Genomic DNA, 17,592 nt, shown 5'->3' with positions numbered 1-17,592 from the left:
AAACCTCTGAGGATTCATGAGATCATTCCTCCCAGATCACCTATTTGTCTGAAAGAAGTGGCTCAGAGAAAGTGGTTTGTTTCTTTTTTAATGGTTCATCAGAGTTGATTAACCACCACCTGGTTCTGTAACGACATCCAGACAGAGAGATCTGCGCTGTCTGTTTCCCCTGCACAGCGCCGCGCACATCAAGATCGCTTCCCTCATTCCCTTTGACAGCTCCTGCATGTTCAAGTCCACCTCCTGTTTCCTCCTGTTCGCGTCTCTTTAATGGAAATGAATTACGGCTTTTCCGTGCAGAGCCTGACAATGGCCAACGGGCTCCTTTTTCCTTGATGGATACCCGATACCCGGACTTGTTACACTGAGCACTTCAGTCTTTGGTTTCAGAATGTCAGTTGGTAAGTTTTTGTTTCATGTTCTAGAAACCCCAACCCCCCACCCCTGCCCGCCCCCCCCCCCCCCCGTTCTTCTGCTTAGCCCTCGTTATCTCTGTGAAATTTCCGAGAGGAGAGTCGGGCTGGCTTATTCAGCTGCTCCTCATCCCGGATGCTCCCTTGGCGGCCAAGGATGGCCGCACTCCGCTCCTGCCCTCCCTCTCTCCCGGGCCTCGCAAACGCTGGCCTCTGGCCTCTGGCCTCATCAGCATCTCCCGGGGAGACAGCGCTGGGCTTTACGGAGGCGGGCAGCGGCTCGCAGCTCGTTAAAAAGCACTTCGTTTCTGGAGAAACAAAAGCCTGGGGTTTAATGACGTGGAGCCACAATAAATCAGAGGGAGCTGACGGGTCTTCCGGGGCATGAGAGATTTAGGGGAGTCAAAGTGATCCTGAATGCCTGATACGCACGTCCTTCGTGTCCACGGGCAGAGGCAACTGTGACTCTCACACTCCCAGTATCCCAGAATACCTGTCCTTCACGTGCTCAGTGCAGATTTCAGAGATGCACAAAGCAAGGCAATGAGAGCAAGAGAATGTCTTTGTCAGCATTTCAGGCACAGTTCTTAAAGAGGTGTAATTGGTTCTCATGTCACTGAAAGCTGGGTACATACAGTGAATTTTCAGATTAAGTGACTGGCAAAACTGATACCCACCAACTAATCTCTTTGAAAGTGTTTCTTATGAAGGCAATACCCATAATGACAGTGCCCACCATAATACGTTCCCAGGGATGTGGCGATATATTTTAATGATATGCCACAGCATTGAAGAAACATTATGGGAATATTACATTTTAATTCTTTTTAAAGGATAGTGTAGTCAATATCCCACTTACTTAGTGTAGAGGCAAAGAAATAATATTACGGTAAACATTCTTGTTGGAAATGCAATCAAATTTCACTGCATGCTGTTAAAGACAGAGTTTATAATTTGTGTGGACAGTCTCCTATCGAAATCTGTAGACCCCAGAGAATCCATCACTTCAGGGCACCAAGGAGGGTTTGTTTTTGACTCACAGGTTTGTTTATTGTGAGCACTTCTGAGTAACGAAGTAGTTTATTTTAAGGCAAGTCATGACCTCTGTCTCAATATGAAAGCTCTTTAGAGAGTCTAATGACTGTCTCCCATATCTGTGCTATCTTTTATGTAGCAGTGTTATTAAGTTTTGGCTTCTTTGGATTCTGGTTTAAGTTTAATAGAGATTTAAGTATGGGCCAGTACTGGACTGCTGAACTGTTTATAAGGTAACAAAGGTGTATATACGGTTTATCAGTGAGTGAACCGTGAGTGTGTGAACTGTTGTGATCATCAGGCTGGTAAACTGTAAATCAAAGCAGTAAACTCCAGTGAATTACTTAATTAATTTTCAGTGGATTCAAACCAAATAAAGAACCTTGCCTTCCACAGTTAAATGCTCTGGATGGCTGAACTCAGTCTATTAATTAATGAAGCAGAATTAGCTCAGATCATTATGGTAGGCTCAGCATGGTACTTAGTGACTGGCAAACTCAGTCTGTTTGCCAGTCACAAACAACACTGGCATGCAATGGAAGGTAATATGTCTGCATAATTTGGGAGGTATAACCTTACAAGGCCAATGTCCAAGGAGGAAATGAGGATAGTGAGTGGCAGCAGTTTAATTAGACAGCAACCCAGCAGTGGATTTGTCTCTTGTGTGTCTGTGTGTATTTCTCTGTCTGTCTGCCTCATTATAAACTGTTTCAGGAAAGCCTTCATCTCCTGGCTTTGCAGGGTGTGGTCACGTTTTGGACATCCTGGGGGTTGGTGGCTATTGGTTAAACCACAGGGCCTTCATATGCACATCACATAGGCACATAGGCAGTGTATCACTGTAATTACGACCCCACGCTCTTAATGAAGCTTGATTAGAGGCAAGTCTGTATGTGGGGGGGCTCTCGGGTCAGACTGTCTATAATAGACGCGGACTGTACACAGACAGATCTCAGCCAAGGGGAACCTGCAACTTACACTCTGACACTCTAATCTCAGGCTGCCAACATCAAGAGATAACAGCCTTTGTAAAAAACAGCTCTTTGATTTCCAGCATGTAATGTCAATTAACTCACTTTTCAGTTAAGTGAATGCTTTTTATGCTGTTGTTTTTATTATCATGGTTATTTTTAAAATTAAAATTACACTAAAGAGCTCTTCACTGGCTATTTGAGGCTGGTTAGGGACTGAGATGTTTCATGAAATGTATTTTTCAGTCATGGTTGAGTGCTGTGCTTGTTTTTACACAGCGTCTATTGTGTCTATATACTGCTGTGTGTATGAAGAGGAATGATGCCATGCAAATTTGCATCATTTTTGTTTGTTTGAATAACAATAAGTGATAATATTTTACTGCAACGCCTTCTCAAAAATAGTCCAGGAAAAAAGGTTTATAAACTCTGGTCAAATCTTTGAAACTAAGCATAAGTTTTTCCCAATCTGAAAAAATAAATGTTGAAAGCACAGAGACTTACATATAACTCCTAACTTAATTATACTTATTTATATCTTTCTGATGTAACACTTTACTCTGAGAGCGTGAAAATGGTAAATGAATTTATGAGGATGATTGAAAATGGAAATTTCCTCATCTGCCATCTAGTTGCAATAGCAGGTAGACTTTGAAATTCTGCCTAACCTTTTGGTGGATCAGAGAGCGAAGTTCCCTTTAAGCATCTGCATTTGAGTATGCAGATACATGTCATTTAGCTTGTCATTGTGTTTGTGTTTCCTTGTTTCCTGGCAGACATCGACGAGTGCTCTTTCGAAAGGACATGCGACCACATCTGTATCAACTACCCGGGCAGCTTCGAGTGCGTGTGCGAGAGAGGCTACACGCTGTACGGAGTGACGCACTGTGGGGGTAGGTGCTCTGAGACCCAGCGCGCACACACACACACACATCCACCAGTCTGCAACAGGCCGGGACGTGTCGCAGCTTAAAATGCGTCATGTCCAAGAAAATCTTAACACAGAAAGTCGTATATCCGATTGTGAATCAACTGCATTGCATTTATAAGAAAGGTACAGTAGCTTGTGACTGAATTTCTTGTGCGACCACGTGTTTACACAGTCCTTTCGTACGATGTATTGGTTCATATTGTGTCCCCAGCCCTGGGTGGCAGTGCTTGTGTTGTAACATCACAGCAAGCCAGACATGTGGACACAGTGTTTGTGGAGCAGCTGAAGTGAAGTCCCTCGTACAGCAGCAGTGTCCCCAGGCAGGGCAGACCCAATAGAGCTGAGGGTTGCAGTAAAAAACCAGCTGTACAAATGGATCAGATGTAAAACTGCAAGCTGTGTAAGTCGCTGTGGATAGGAGCTTCTGCTGCACAGCTGTGATGTAATGTAATGTTGCCATGGGGAGGAAAGACGGACAGAGGGGAGAAGATGAAAGAGAGGGAAGAGAGGAGGAGATGGACAGCAAAAGCGCAGGAAAAGAGGGAAGAAAGGAGATTGACAGGGAGAAGACGGGAAAACAGGGGGAAGAGGAGGAGGAGAGAGACAGAAAGGGTAGGAAACAAACGAGAAGGACTGTAAAGAGGACAGGAAAAGAGATGGAAGGAAGGGGATAGGAAGAGGACAGAAAAAGAGAGCGAACGGAGGAGGAGAGAGAAGAGAAGAGAAGAGGGAGAGGACGAAGGAGCATGGAGGGAGAGAAAGAGAGATAGGCCCCGTTGTCAGGAGATGCCGTGTCTGTATCTGGCGGGAAGGGTTGAGTGAGTATGTTCAGGCTGTAGCACTTTACCCATCACACCCCATTTCTCCTGAATGCCCCAGCCCCTTTCTCCGCTGCTCTGCCCAGCATTTGCCTGTCAGACACCTGGAGAGGCCGAGCAGCAGGTCTGACAAGCATCCATGACGACCAGCCGCCTCCACGCCCAACTGAACGTCAATGCACATCACACTCTTGATTGACTCCTAAGAGTGGCTACAGACTAAACATGCCAAGGCTAAAGGATGTCCAATTAGCTGCTATACAAACCAACTTCTGAGCGCAGCAACTGCACGATGCAGCCACAACGCACACAGCCACTGTACAGAGCAGCGCTGTACAAAAGGTCATGGCCGTCGTCATGACAACTGCTTTATGGCTCTGTTTTCATTTTTCCCCACACAGTCTGATTCTGTCTGTGTCTGTCATCATGTCAGTTAGTTTCTCTTTAGGTTTTTGATGTGTTTGAAATCTCTTTGACTCCCCTGACGTGTTTTAATTTTGACCGTTTTCATATTCCTGAGGTGATATCCAGCCATGCAAACAGAAAATGAGTAATAGTCCCAAAAAATGAGTAATAGTTACTGTAAGCCACCCCGTATAAGTGTTCGTCAGACATACATATGTTTGTGCTCATGTGACGTGCTGTCTGACCGCACTCTGACCGATCTCTGATCACACCTTGACCACACTCTGCGTTCTGTGTCTCAGACGTTGACGAGTGCAGCATCAACAACGGCAGCTGTGAGTATGGCTGTCTGAACACACTGGGCAGCTACGAGTGTGTGTGTCCACTGGGTCAGAAGCTGCACTGGAACAAGAAGGACTGTGTTGGTAAGCAGCCGACTTCTTCCTCTCTCCATCCCTCCCTCATCCCTGCTCACCTGGAAAGCCCCACATCCACGATTCGGACGTAACGATTAAAACTGAGATACTGCCTGTAGCAACTGCATGTAGTTATACAGCTACATGTGTAATTGTATGTGTAAATGTATGTTGTTACATAACTGTTTACAGTTTGTAGGTAACTTGTTTAACCCTTTAAATGGCAATTGCAGTGTCGTTAATGTGCAATCATGTGTAGAGACAGTCTTGCTACCGAATTAGTTACAGTGTAACTACACTGGTATACATGCAACATTTAACAGTGGTACTGATGTTTAGAGACTGAGTTGATGCTCAGTGACAGAGATGCTGAACGCTGTCTCTCTTGCCCTCTGCCACTCATTGGGTGTTGAAGAGCATGTGATATCCTTGCCTTGATAATATGGCCTCTCTGTTCTTATTTGTTGGTTATATGGACATGTGACAGAATAATGGGCTACTTTTTTGTTTTGTAAAGTAGTGTCTGTTAGTTTTATTAAGAAATCTTGAATGATAGATTGGTTTAGCATGTATGTTTAATGAAGGTAGATTAAAATTGGTTGAATGTGAATGTGTGTTTTTGTGATTACATAAGAAGGAGTGAAATTCCGCTGAGTGTGTGTATGAGTGTGTCAGACTTTCCTGAAGTGAGGTTGCGCTGGTCTCGGGCACCTGTGGCATAGGGTCAGAGGTTCTGAGCGGTCATCGTGGTAACGTCATCCTGGCTCTTCCTCAGAGGCGGTGAAGTGCCTCCCGAATGGAAAGCCTGTCCCCAGAGCCCAGCTGAGCTGCGCCAAAACTGGCGGCGTGGAGGCCTGCTCTCTGTCCTGCCCTTCCAACGCCCTCTTCACCACAGGTCAGTCTCACGTAAGGTAGGACGGGCCTCAGAGAGGTGGCCGCTTTCTGAGGTTGTTCCAAAAGGAACCTATTCTTTGCCCTCTGCCGGCCTCTAGTGGCAAACTCCTGTCAACACAGCTCACTTCTGCTCCTCATCTGAGCAGCTGAAGCTGAGTAACATTGAGCAGATGGGCATAAAGTCAGGAACTTGATCTGCTAGTTATCTGTGAACCACAGCTTAATTTGTAGACAAGAACATATCAATTTCAGTAATGATTACTTGAAGTATGAGGCTTGGGTTCATGGTAAACGTGGATAAAAAGATAGATAATTATACATAAATTATGAGACGTATTTTTAAAAATGGCTAAATTTTAAAAATGATTAAATGTAGTATATAGCCACATTTTCCTCCCAGATACCCTGAACGCATCTGTAATGTTTTAAATAGATTTTTGCTTTATTTGAGTTGGCCTGAGACCTAAAGGCTGCTCGTAAACATGAATTGAAATATTTGCTTTTACATCTTTTGGAGAATGTCACTTTTGAAGAGAAGGGGAGAGGATAGCCCCCAGGAGTTTGGCAGGGAGTCATTTTTCCCCTCGTGCAAAATGATTTGCGCTTGATTTAATCGCTCCTCTTTGTGACATTTAGCGGTCTTCCTTCCTGACTGCGTGTCAGATGGCAGCCTCCTCTCTCTGGGGCTCGTCAGGCTCTTAAATAATCGGGGAATAGAAAGGCAATATAAGCCCTCCTTCAATCCCCTGAACTCCGCGGCCTCCGAGTCGCAGGCCAAGAGAAACAGGAGCTGCTATCGGGGGGGAAGCTGCTGAGCAAAGCTGACGCTATGGACGCTCTTCCTGCATCTGCCAGGATGGGTACAGGCAACCCGGCTCCTGGGGTGTGTGAGACTGGGTCCGTTTCTGGTTTTCGCTCTGTCCCAGCTCTTGATTAGTTGAACGTGATCAGCTGTTCAGCTGTTCAGCTGTTCAAATCAAAACAGAGGGTTCGGTCTGCTGCTTATGCAGTGCAAGGCAACATTAACAAATTAATGCATTGATGTGATTAAGAGCTCAACATGAATGAGCATCAGGAGCATCCTCTGCACTGCATGACCATGATGGCCTCGCCCTCCAACGGGGAACTGAACACGTTGTAGTGTGTGGTTATGTACATTTGCTATTCCTTTGTGAAAAAAACCAGGTTGCATTTTAACACGTCATTTTCAAACAAGTGACGTTGACTCTCTCCTATTTTTTTCCTGGTAGGCATGAAACAGGGTACTTGTATATTTACATTTACATTTATTCATTTGGCAGGCGCTTTTATCCAAAGCGACTTACATAGGTTACAGTTCTTTACAATGTTATCCATTTATACAGATGGGTATTTACTGAAGGCAATTGTGGGTTAAGTCCGTGTTTCCCAACCCTGCTCCTGGAGGCACACTGTCCTGCATATCTTCTATGTATCCTTCCTGCTTGACTAAATCAGGTGTGCTCAGCTAATCAAAAGTGCCACTGATGAGTTCAGTCAGGTAGGTAGAGCAGGGATAGATAGAAGATATGCAGGACGGTGTGCCTTCAGGAGCAGGGTTGGGAAACGCTGGGTTAAGTACCTTGCCCAAGGGTACAGCAGCAGTGTCCCAGTGGGGATCGAACCGGCAACCTTTCAGTTACGAGTCCTGCACCTTAACCACTATGCTACACTGCCGCCCATGTGTGTGTGTGGATTGTGTTTTGGACATTGATGTATAGTAGGTCCAGGACATTATGCAGCACTGATTACTGTGTGCATCTCTCCTTCAGATTCAGAGAACAGCTACACCCTCAGCTGTGGGATCCCAGTGCAGCCTGGGAAGGCACCCCAGAAGAGGAACACCACCACCACCCTACTTAGCTGTGCAGGTACATTGCACCATGGGATTTGTAGTCATTGGGACTAAGTGCTTCTAAGACTGACACTTCTCTGATCTGAGAGGTGATCTGTGATTTCTCAGCGGAAGCGGCCAGTCTGATGTTAAGTGGAACAGGCCTACAGAAACAGGGTTGAGGGGAAAAAAAAAAAAAAAAAAAACTTTAGAGCAATTATGAGAATGTGGTGAAACTGTAATCTCGTTAATATCTCCAAGGTCAAAGGTCAAAACTGTGCCGAGCTCCCTTGAACGACCTGTTAAAGCTGCTTAGACAACATTCCTAATCCTGGATCTGACGGCCGTGACATGTCTTCCAGGGTCTTTGGCCATCCTCTGTCTAGTCGTCCCCTTCTTCGTCTCCTTCTCCTCAGCTTTCCACTTCAAGGTCTCACTACACAGCCTTGGCATGTCCAAAAACGTCAAAATCCCTCCTCCTTTCCCTCAAACACGAGATGCATTCCTGTTTTTATTGCTCTTGGTATAGTCAGCCCTATATTTCCTTTCGCCACTCTGTATTTCTTGGATGGGATATAATGTACGTGAAACCAAAAGTATGAATAAAATCGGAGCATAAAAACCAGGCAGGCTATATGTTTCACCGGTGAGTGACATGAAATACAGCATCAGCAGAGAGATTGTTAATCACCAGGGAAGCATGCTCTCTTTGTTCCTTCCCGGTTCTGTTGCTTCAGAGCATCCCATCACTGTGGAAGCTGTCAAGTTCTTCAGGAGCTACTTTGATACAATGTTCTTTGGCAGAGGCAATATTTCATACAATGTAAACCACTCTGATTTTCTTGTCTTCCTCCCACTTGAATCTCTGATTACTCTGAGCTATGGAAAACAAAACGGTCTTGTTGAACATGCCTTCAGAATGATGCTTATCTAAGCAAAATTTAGGAGAGGTGGATGAAGGTCAGCGCATGGTAGCTACAAATATTGTATCTTTATGATATCCCACAATGCAGCGGGGTTCCAGTTACACTCAGATCCGCTTAGGTGGACACACTGGAGTGTGACATCTGTTATCGGAGCCCCATCAAAGATGCTTCACTTCCCTGTCTCATCTGCTGATAATGACCAGAGGCCCACAACAGCAGAATAAATAGGCTTCACTCTGGCAGAAATAGAAGTGGATAGGTCGGCCAGGGTGATCTCTCAGCTCTCAGTCTCATAGCTCCCAGGTGATCAAGTGCCAACTCAGTCCTTCAATACAAGTACATCAGACTCACATCTACATTTAGATTCAATGTGAGTGAAAAACCGTTTATAGAACATGATCACAGGTCACTATCAGAAAAAGCACGAGGAGCATTCACTGAAAATCACAAGTCCAGAAAAGGGCCACTGAATAAAATAAAGCCCTTATACTTAATTTAATTTACAATGACCTGTGGCCAAGCTGGGTTTTTACCCCAGTTAAAAATCACATATTTTAAATTTTTCAAATGCCATAGACTTACAGCAGTCACTACCACAGCTTATAATGACAAATCAGAATATTTCCATATTGCCAGACCAGGCAGCCCTGTGGTTGCAGTGCTTTTCGTTGAGAGCTGACTGTATATCACCCCTGTGGGGAATGCCATACTGTCCTGCCTTGAAAATAAATTGTGTTCGTGTGGCCAGCAGGAGAGGGGAAAAAATGTTTAAAAAGATGTCCCAGTAAATGCGGCCCGAATGGAATGAGCTGTATCCAAACAAGCAGACTCAGTGTAGCCCGCAGTGGCCCGATGGCCCTCCTCCTGACCGCTGACTCCGTCTGACCCTCCAGTCCCCGGCACCTCGTTTTCTAAGAGCCCTCACCACCGCTCCACCAGCTCGCTGGAGCCACTCGGACTCTGAGGGTCATTGTGCAGCAGACGCTGGCAGCGGCGCACGCAGAGATCTGAGGAGCATGCTCCAATAGCCCTCTGTGTGCCCTGTGAGCTGACAACGTACGCTGCCTGTGGTCTCTCTCTCTCTCTCTCTCTCTCTCTCTCTCTCTCTATCTCGCTCTCCCTCTTCCCCCACTCTCCCTCTCTACCCCCTACATCTGTCTATTTCCCCCTTCTCTCTATATATCTTTCTCTCTCCCTCCCTCCTCTCTCTATCCATCTATCTATCTATCTCATTCTGTCCTATTCCCCCTTTTCAAGGGTTTTTCTCACCAGCTCCACTTAGCATTCAGAACTGTCAGAGAACACTTTACTCTCACTTTTTTTTTTTTTTTAAACCAGAGAACGTAGTCTCAGTTCTTTATACAGTGCATTCATTTATTTAACAGACATTCCAAGCGGGCCAAGTAGGTTTCTGCTTCTGTCTCCCGGAGGTGAACAGAAGTCAAACTGAGACCAGCTTTCAAAGAAATACTGGTCACACCTTCCTTGTGGTTTGCCTGAGATGTCATCAAACGTGACCGCAGAGAAATTAAATATGCGGTTGGCCTTGCGTTTCAGCTGATTTCTTTTTGCAGTTGAAGGGCAGCGGTGTGTGGCACAGCTGTTGGACCGCTGGACTGGGCATGAGGGATTATGTGTTTTCCTCACAGCGAGACCACGCTGTTGTTCCTCTGAGCGAGGCACTTAAATTCCCCTGTGCTGGTGAAAAATGGAGCTGTTGCTTTTGTCATAAAGTATTGTCTCTTTTCAACAGATACCGTAGCAGCGCCCATAAAGCAGAAAGCTCGTTTCAAGATCAAAGACGCCAAGTGCCACCTTAGGCCCCGCAACAAGGAGAAGTACAAAGATTCCTCCAGACAAACCCTGCAAGGTAGATACAATGCCTTTTCAGACCAATCCAGCAAGCTAGCCACTGTTTAACTCTGTGCTGTTCCAGATCAGAAAGTATTTTAATGACTGCTCTTTTTTGGTGTGTGTGGTGTTTTAATGGTCAGGTTAAATTTCTTACACCAAGAAAACATTTACTGCTAATTACTCACTCTTCCAACAAGCTCAGCTTTTGTGTGAAGTTTCCATTTAGCAAAGCCAAAGATTCGAGATTCCAGATTCCAAATTCTCTGACTGGAGAAGCACTGTACTGGACAGATGTGTCCAGAGACCCAAGGATTCACAACCACCAGACTCAACCCTCAACCTATCAGCTGCCCTTCATATTTATGGATCTATAATGCCGCATGATATATAAGTGATGCTGTCAGTGCTCTGAAAAAGAAGCTTGAAAAAAGGTTCTTGTGTTTTTTTTTCCCTCCTCCTGAAAGGGGGCCAGTTCCCCTGCACAGATGAGTGCCAGGTGACGTTCGTCAACCTCAAGTGTGACTCCTCTAAGAAGCGTCGGCGGGGTCGGAAGTCTCCCTCCAAGGAGGTGTCCCACATCACAGCAGAGTTTGAGATGGAGATGAAGGAGGAAGAAGCCTCAGGTCAGTCCTTACGGGGCTAAAATTCAAAGGTTATCACATCGTCCATTCCATCGGATCAACCAGAATAATTAGTCTGGCCTGTCCTCACAGTGAAAGACGTGTGTAATATGGATAGATATAGATAGATTCCCGTAACAGGGTCTCTGTGTCTGTAACATGGAGTTTCTGTATTAACAGCAGACTCCTGTGGCGTGCACTGTAACATGGTGCCTCTGTGTTAATGGCAGACTCGTGTAACGTGGACTGCGTGAGGGAGAGGGTGAAGCAGAAGCTGCAGATGGCCATGCGGACCCTCAGGAAGTCCATTAACAAGCAGCAGTTCTACATCCACTTCTCGGGCACAGAGTACGAGGTGGCCCAGAAACCGGCCCGACTCCCCGAGAATCAGGAGATCTGCAGCACGGGCCAGGTCCTGCAGGATGGCAAGTGTGGTGAGCACAGGCTCCGCCCACAGGGGGCAGAGACAGGGAGGGGGGGGGGGGGTGGGCTCCTTCATAAAACAGCACTTTATGTTATACACTAATGGTCTTATAAATGAGAATCTGTGGCACTAGTGTAACAGAGCATCTACTGTGTGGTCCTCTCTTTAGAGGAGGCTTAATGGAGAGCTTGTGTTTCTGTACGCTCTGAGCAGGAGGTCTAATGAAGTATCTGTGATGCCCTCAGTACTGGAAGTATAGCAGAGTATCTGTGGTGCTGTCTATACAGCTCTGGGTACATTTTGACAACAGTAACTGATCTAGAATGTACTTACCCAGTGCTTAATAATCTCCCAGACATTATGTGAAGAAAGCTGAAATTGATGGGGAGTAAGACATTGAGGTCAGAATTTATCAGTTCAGATGTGCTCTATAGCGTCAGTGAAGTACTCTCTATTGAGGTCTGTGTATAGCAAGAGTGTCTGTGGAGCAGGTCTAGCAGAGCATCTATAGTGCCCTCTACTGTGGCTGTATGACAGGGCATGTTGGGTACAGTACTTACTGTTGAGCAGGTTTAGTAGAGTATCTATGGTCCTCCAGGCTGAGGCAGTATACGAGAGTGTGTTGGGTGCAGTACTCTCTGTGGAGGAGGTCCAGCAGAGTATCTATGGTACTGTCTGTTGTTGCTGAATGCTGCATCGTGTGGTTATTGGGGGCAGTGCTGTTTGTAGAGGTGATCTGACAGAGTGTCTGCGGTGCTGTCCCTGCTGTGTCTCCCAGCCAGCTGCAACGTGGGAACCTTCTACAGCGGCGAGCAGGATCAGTGTGTGCAGTGCCCCCCCGGGACCTACCAGGACACGCCCGGGCAGCTCTCCTGCGAACCCTGCCCCAGCACCGACGGCCAGGGCGTCGCTGGCGCCAAGAACGTGTCCGAGTGCGGAGGTGGGTGCGCGTGTCCTCAAACGCTCCCCCCGGGGCTCCACCTCTGTGTGTGTGTGCGTGGGTGTGTGATGGTTTGTTTGCGTGCCTGGTTGTGCATGTGTGCGTGTGTGTGTTTGTGCACATGCATGCATGTGTGTGCTTGTGTGTGTGTGTGTGTGTGTGTGTGTATGTGTGCACATGCATGCTTGTGTGTGTGTGTGCGTGTGTGTGTACGCGCGTATGTGTGTGCGCGTGTGTGTGTGTGTGTGTGTGTGTGTGTGTGTGTGTGTGTGTGTGTGTGCGTGTGTGCGCCCGTGTGTGTGTATGTTTGTGCGTGAGTTTGTGTGTGTGTGTGTGTGTGTGTGCGCACGTGTGTGTGTGCGCGTGCGCGTGCGCGTGTGTGTGTGCGCACGTGTGTGTGTGTGCGCGTGCGTGTGTGTGTTGTGTGTGTGTGCGCGTGCGCGTGTGTGTGTGCGTGTGTGCGCGCGTGTGTGTGTGTTTGTCCGTGAGTTTGTGTGTGTGTGTGCGTGTGTGCATGTGTGTGTGTGCGCGCGCGCGCGTGTGTGTGTGTGTGTGTGTGTGTGTGTGTGTGTGCGCGAATGCAGGGCGAGGGCGCAGCTGTAATGAAGGGACAGACCCAGTAAAGACACAGCTAATGAGAAACAGTGGTGTCAGCTCTGTCTGATACAGTGGCTAATTATATTCTGGCTTTGCTCAGCGTGTTCAGAAAGACCTCCTGCACAGCACTCTGATTGCAGTAGGTGTAGGTAATTCTAGAGTAAACACCTTGTAAACCTGGAGATCCGGTGTGATTGTCTTTATTAAGCCCGTAATCACAGCCCACATAATCTGAAAACAGTAATTATCACAGAGCGTGGGAGCCCTACTGAGGCACCCAGAGAACGACAGGAATCTAAAGAACTTAAAATGAGTTATACTAGTCTGTAAAATTACAGATGAATCCAGGTCTGATCTGCTCCATGATTCTCAGCTGCTGTGTTAATTAGATATTTGGTACCACCTAGTGGACAAAGGACAAATTGTGCATGACCTTGACCCTGACTTAACATTGTATTTCACGTTCAGGACGGGGAACATTTTGTGAATTGTGTTAAATGTGCTGTTAGTTTTATACATTCATTGATAGTTTCAGAGAACAGTGTAGAGGTAGGTGATGGGTTGAGAATATATTTGCCAAATTCATAGTTAAATACCCGTCTGTATTCATATTAAATTATTGGCTGAGCATTTGTGTGTTACTGGTCGCTTCTCTTGGGTCCGTCAATGTAAAAGCAGAATTATGCCTGTGTGTCTTGGCTGATCCCAGGTCAGTGTCCGCCGGGCCAGTACTCCTCAGATGGGTTCCGCCCCTGCCAGCCATGCCCCCTCGGGACGTTCCAGCCGGAGGCCGGGCGGGTGCTCTGTTTCCCCTGCGGAGGGGGGCTCATGACCAAATACGAGGGGGCCGTGTCCTTCAAGGACTGCGAAGCCAAAGGTAACGCCCCTGAGTGCACGACACTTCAGCGCTGTGATTGGACAGTGAGCCCACATGTGATGAATTGGGTGTGGCATGTCTGCTTAATTGTAGTCTCACACGTGTCTGGGTGGCAGTGTAGCGTAGTGGTAAGTGGCAGGGCTCATAACCGAAAGGCTGCTGATTCAATTCCCTGCTGAGGCACTGCTGCTGTACCCTTGGGCAAGGTACTTAACAAATGGATAACGTAAAAATTATAACCTGTGTAGGTTGCTCTGGGGAAGAGCGCCTGCTGAATGACAATAATGTAGTGTAATAATACAAACTGGACAGTCTAAGGCTGGGATGTAGTGAGGTGGTTTAATCTGTTCAGAAGTGTTAGGGTTATTTGTTTGGGCTTGTGTGTTGCAGTGCACTGTGCTCCCGGACACCACTACAACTCCACCACTCACCGCTGCATCCGCTGCCCAGCCGGCACCTACCAGTCCGAGTTCAGCCAGAACTACTGCATCACCTGCCCCGGGAACACCACCACGGACTTCGACGGAGCCACCAACGTCTCACACTGTAAAAGTAAGCATCCCAAGTCCTCCTGACACGTCACAGCGTAAGAGTCCTTATTACTGACCTCTTACACTGTAAAAATTAGAGTCTTTATTGAGGAGTCCAGCTATAAGTAAGAGTCCATTTTCGATTCTGATAACACTGTCAGAGTAGGTCCTCAATTAGGAATCCTGCTTACATCTCACATTACCAAACTGAGGCCTTGATCAGAAGACCAACTGGTGCTTTACCAGCTTTACAAGCTTTACAGCATTCAATTGTTAGTGTTTTGCACTAGCAGAAGCACAGGTATATGAAGAATGCTAAATTAACAGTACAGTAGCCTGGGATTTAATTTCACACCCCTGTTCATCTTTCTAGGTTTCAGATTATTTCCAGTGACTTTTCCCATGTCGTTTATTGTTAAATTTTACTGCATTGGGCTAGTACAAGGTTCTAGAAAAAATCTCTATCCTCATATGCCCTGAGTAGTATTGGTATCCCTCATATCAACTGTGTATACAACAAAATTCAAGAGAGATGCAAAAATTTTCCCGGTGTCATTCTCCAAAGTGTGAATGTAAGCGCCTGCTATATGATGCACTTCTGTTGTTTTGTGCTGGAAGTTGCTCTGAATGGGAGGGTCTGCTGAATGAATGTAATTTAATGTAATGTAAGTTGAGCATGTACTGTATGTAAACTGCACCCTCCCAGATCAGATGTGTGGGGGTGAGCTGGGAGAGTACACCGGCTACATCGAATCGCCCAACTACCCGGGCGACTACCCGTCCAACGTGGACTGCGTGTGGAACATCAACCCGCCGCCCAAGAGGCGCATCCTCATCGTCGTCCCGGAGATCTTCCTGCCCATCGAGGATGAGTGTGGCGACGTGCTGGTGATGAGGAAGAGCGGTGAGGAGGAGGAGATCTGCCTGTCAATCACTGGGAGGGCTGGGAGGGGTGTCAGGGGCAGTTTTGTCACTTAGGAGACGCTCTTACCCGGAGCGACTTACATAGCTTACAATTTTTACATCTTATCTATTTATACAGCTGGATATTTACTGAAACATTTCTGAGTTATGTACCTTGCATGAGGGTACAACAGCAGTGCTCAGCGGGGAATCGAACCGGCAACCTATTCAACACTGCCGCCCAGTGGGGAATGCTGTAAAAGCTTAAAGCACCGACTGAAGCTGTGGGAGAAAGTGCAGAAGTGGCATAAAATGTTGCCTTCGTTTACATTCACTTGCAGTCACTTGGCAGACAGTCTTACCCGGAGTGACGTACCAGAAAAAGGTACTGAAAGTGTACACGATACGGTCAAACAGACAGCTGTGCGTACAGAAAGGGACAGACACATATCGGTTTGTCTCACAGTGCTGTAACAGTCAGTGGCATCTGCAATACAGAGCAAGTGCTGTGATAAAAAAAAATCTGCATCTTGTGTAATCATACTCAGTGACCCACTAGAAAATGCGGGCACCAGTGCAGCATAGCGGTAAGGAACAGGGCCGAAAGGCTAATCAAAAGGTTGCCGGTTCGATTCCTCACTGGGGCATTGCTGTTGTGCCCTTGAGAAGGTACTTAACCCGCAATCGCCTCAGCTCATGTGCAATTTTCTACAAATAGACATAACATGTAAAAATTGTACCCAGTGTCAGTCTCTTTAGATAAGAGCTTATGCTAAATGGCAATAATGAAAGGTAATGTGAAGACTGTAGCATCTTGGCTAGCTAGGAGAGCTAAGGTGCAGCGTGCAGAGGCATGTCTTCAGATTCTTACATGAAAATAACAGGGAGCCTGTGGCCTCTGAGGGTCCAACTGATCAATGTGGAAAGGGAGCTCGTATACTTCGTTTCTCAGACGTTGGTCTCCCCCCCCACCCCCCCCCCCCCCCCCCCCCCCCCTTGCAGCGCTACCCACCTCCATCACCACCTATGAAACGTGTCAAACCTACGAGAGGCCCATCGCCTTCACCTCCAGGTCCCGCAAGCTGTGGATCCAGTTCAAGTCCAACGAGGGCAACAGCGGAAAGGGCTTTCAGGTGCCCTACGTCACCTATGATGGTAAGGTGCTCCTCTCACACCCTCTCTCTCCTTTACCTTCACCTTTCCAACTTGAAACCACCCTGCAACAGTACTGCCTGAAAAAGGTTTTGCAATGAATTAAAACCATGTATTTCAATAGTCCGTTCTTTGCAATGTTTCTCTGTCACAGAGGACTACCAGCAGTTGATAGAAGATATCGTTCGAGATGGAAGGCTGTATGCCTCAGAGAATCACCAAGAAATATTAAAAGTAAGTGTCTGTCTGTTTGTTTATACATATGCCAGAAAAAACTTTTCCATTTCTCTTCACAATCAGATATATGGGAATTGGTTGCTATTTCTCAAGGTATTAGCCAGCACAGCGGACTCAGTTAATATAAAATATGTTATTCATTGCAAATGCTGATTCACAATGATGGATCCTTTAGCAGGATGCATCTATCCATCTGATTTTTTTTTTCAGATCCAGGTGACTTAAATCAGATCCAGGTGACTCCTTTTTTTCATATTTCCTCACCACAGGATAAGAAGCTGATCAAGGCACTCTTCGATGTGTTGGCGCACCCTCAGAAGTACTTCCAGTACACGGCCAAGGACATGTTCCCCAGGTCTTTCATCAAACTGCTGCGCTCCAAAGTCTCCAGATTTCTACGGCCGTACAAATAGTCCTGCCCCCCCCATCCCCCCCCACTCCCCAGCGCTCCTGCTTACTGGCTATCCCAAAGCACCCCCCCCCCAAAAAAAGAACAGGTCTCTCCTGCCTGTCCTTCAGAGTTCACCTTTTGACTTTAAACATTCCCTGTATATGTTTGTTTTTTTTACCAAGGAATATTTAAATGCTACGACTTGCAGAAGTCCATCTTACTGGCGTTTGTCATGTGTATGTGTGTGAATGTATATAAGCACAGTATGCATGTGTACATTAATACACACACACACACACACACACGTATATGTGTGTATGTGTGTTTTAATTTACATTATTTGTTTGACCCCAGAGATGCACAAGATGGAGGTTGTAAAATATCCACTGAATTTTTTTTATTATAT

General features: G+C 46.5%; 1 protein-coding gene across 3 annotated transcripts in view; it reads left to right on the top strand.

Annotated features, from left to right (window-relative positions):
- LOC118770489 (signal peptide, CUB and EGF-like domain-containing protein 1) overlaps window positions 1-17,208 on the top strand; it is a 92,283-nt gene extending 75,075 nt beyond the window's left edge. For 2 of the 3 annotated variants that reach the window (XM_036518205.1, XM_036518203.1), the window contains 14 exons: window positions 3,196-3,312; window positions 4,876-4,998; window positions 5,765-5,884; window positions 7,674-7,772; window positions 10,415-10,531; window positions 10,980-11,138; window positions 11,366-11,569; window positions 12,338-12,499; window positions 13,806-13,973; window positions 14,364-14,525; window positions 15,210-15,407; window positions 16,409-16,561; window positions 16,713-16,792; window positions 17,065-17,208. In XM_036518205.1, the coding sequence (XP_036374098.1) occupies window positions 3,196-3,312; window positions 4,876-4,998; window positions 5,765-5,884; window positions 7,674-7,772; window positions 10,415-10,531; window positions 10,980-11,138; window positions 11,366-11,569; window positions 12,338-12,499; window positions 13,806-13,973; window positions 14,364-14,525; window positions 15,210-15,407; window positions 16,409-16,561; window positions 16,713-16,792; window positions 17,065-17,208 (2,006 nt within the window). Of the gene's footprint in view, window positions 1-3,195; window positions 3,313-4,875; window positions 4,999-5,764; window positions 5,885-7,673; window positions 7,773-10,411; window positions 10,532-10,979; window positions 11,139-11,365; window positions 11,570-12,337; window positions 12,500-13,805; window positions 13,974-14,363; window positions 14,526-15,209; window positions 15,408-16,408; window positions 16,562-16,712; window positions 16,793-17,064 lie in introns of all 3 variants that reach the window. The other variant, XM_036518204.1, reaches the window with a different exon arrangement.
- The last annotated feature ends 384 nt before the right edge of the window (window positions 17,209-17,592 follow it).

The sequence above is a fragment of the Megalops cyprinoides genome, chromosome 23 (assembly GCF_013368585.1).
Source record: "Megalops cyprinoides isolate fMegCyp1 chromosome 23, fMegCyp1.pri, whole genome shotgun sequence".
In the NCBI taxonomy this organism is placed as follows: Eukaryota; Metazoa; Chordata; class Actinopteri; order Elopiformes; family Megalopidae; genus Megalops; species Megalops cyprinoides.
The sequence above is the reverse complement of the archived record's forward strand: the minus strand, read 5'-3'. Positions and strand labels throughout refer to the sequence as shown.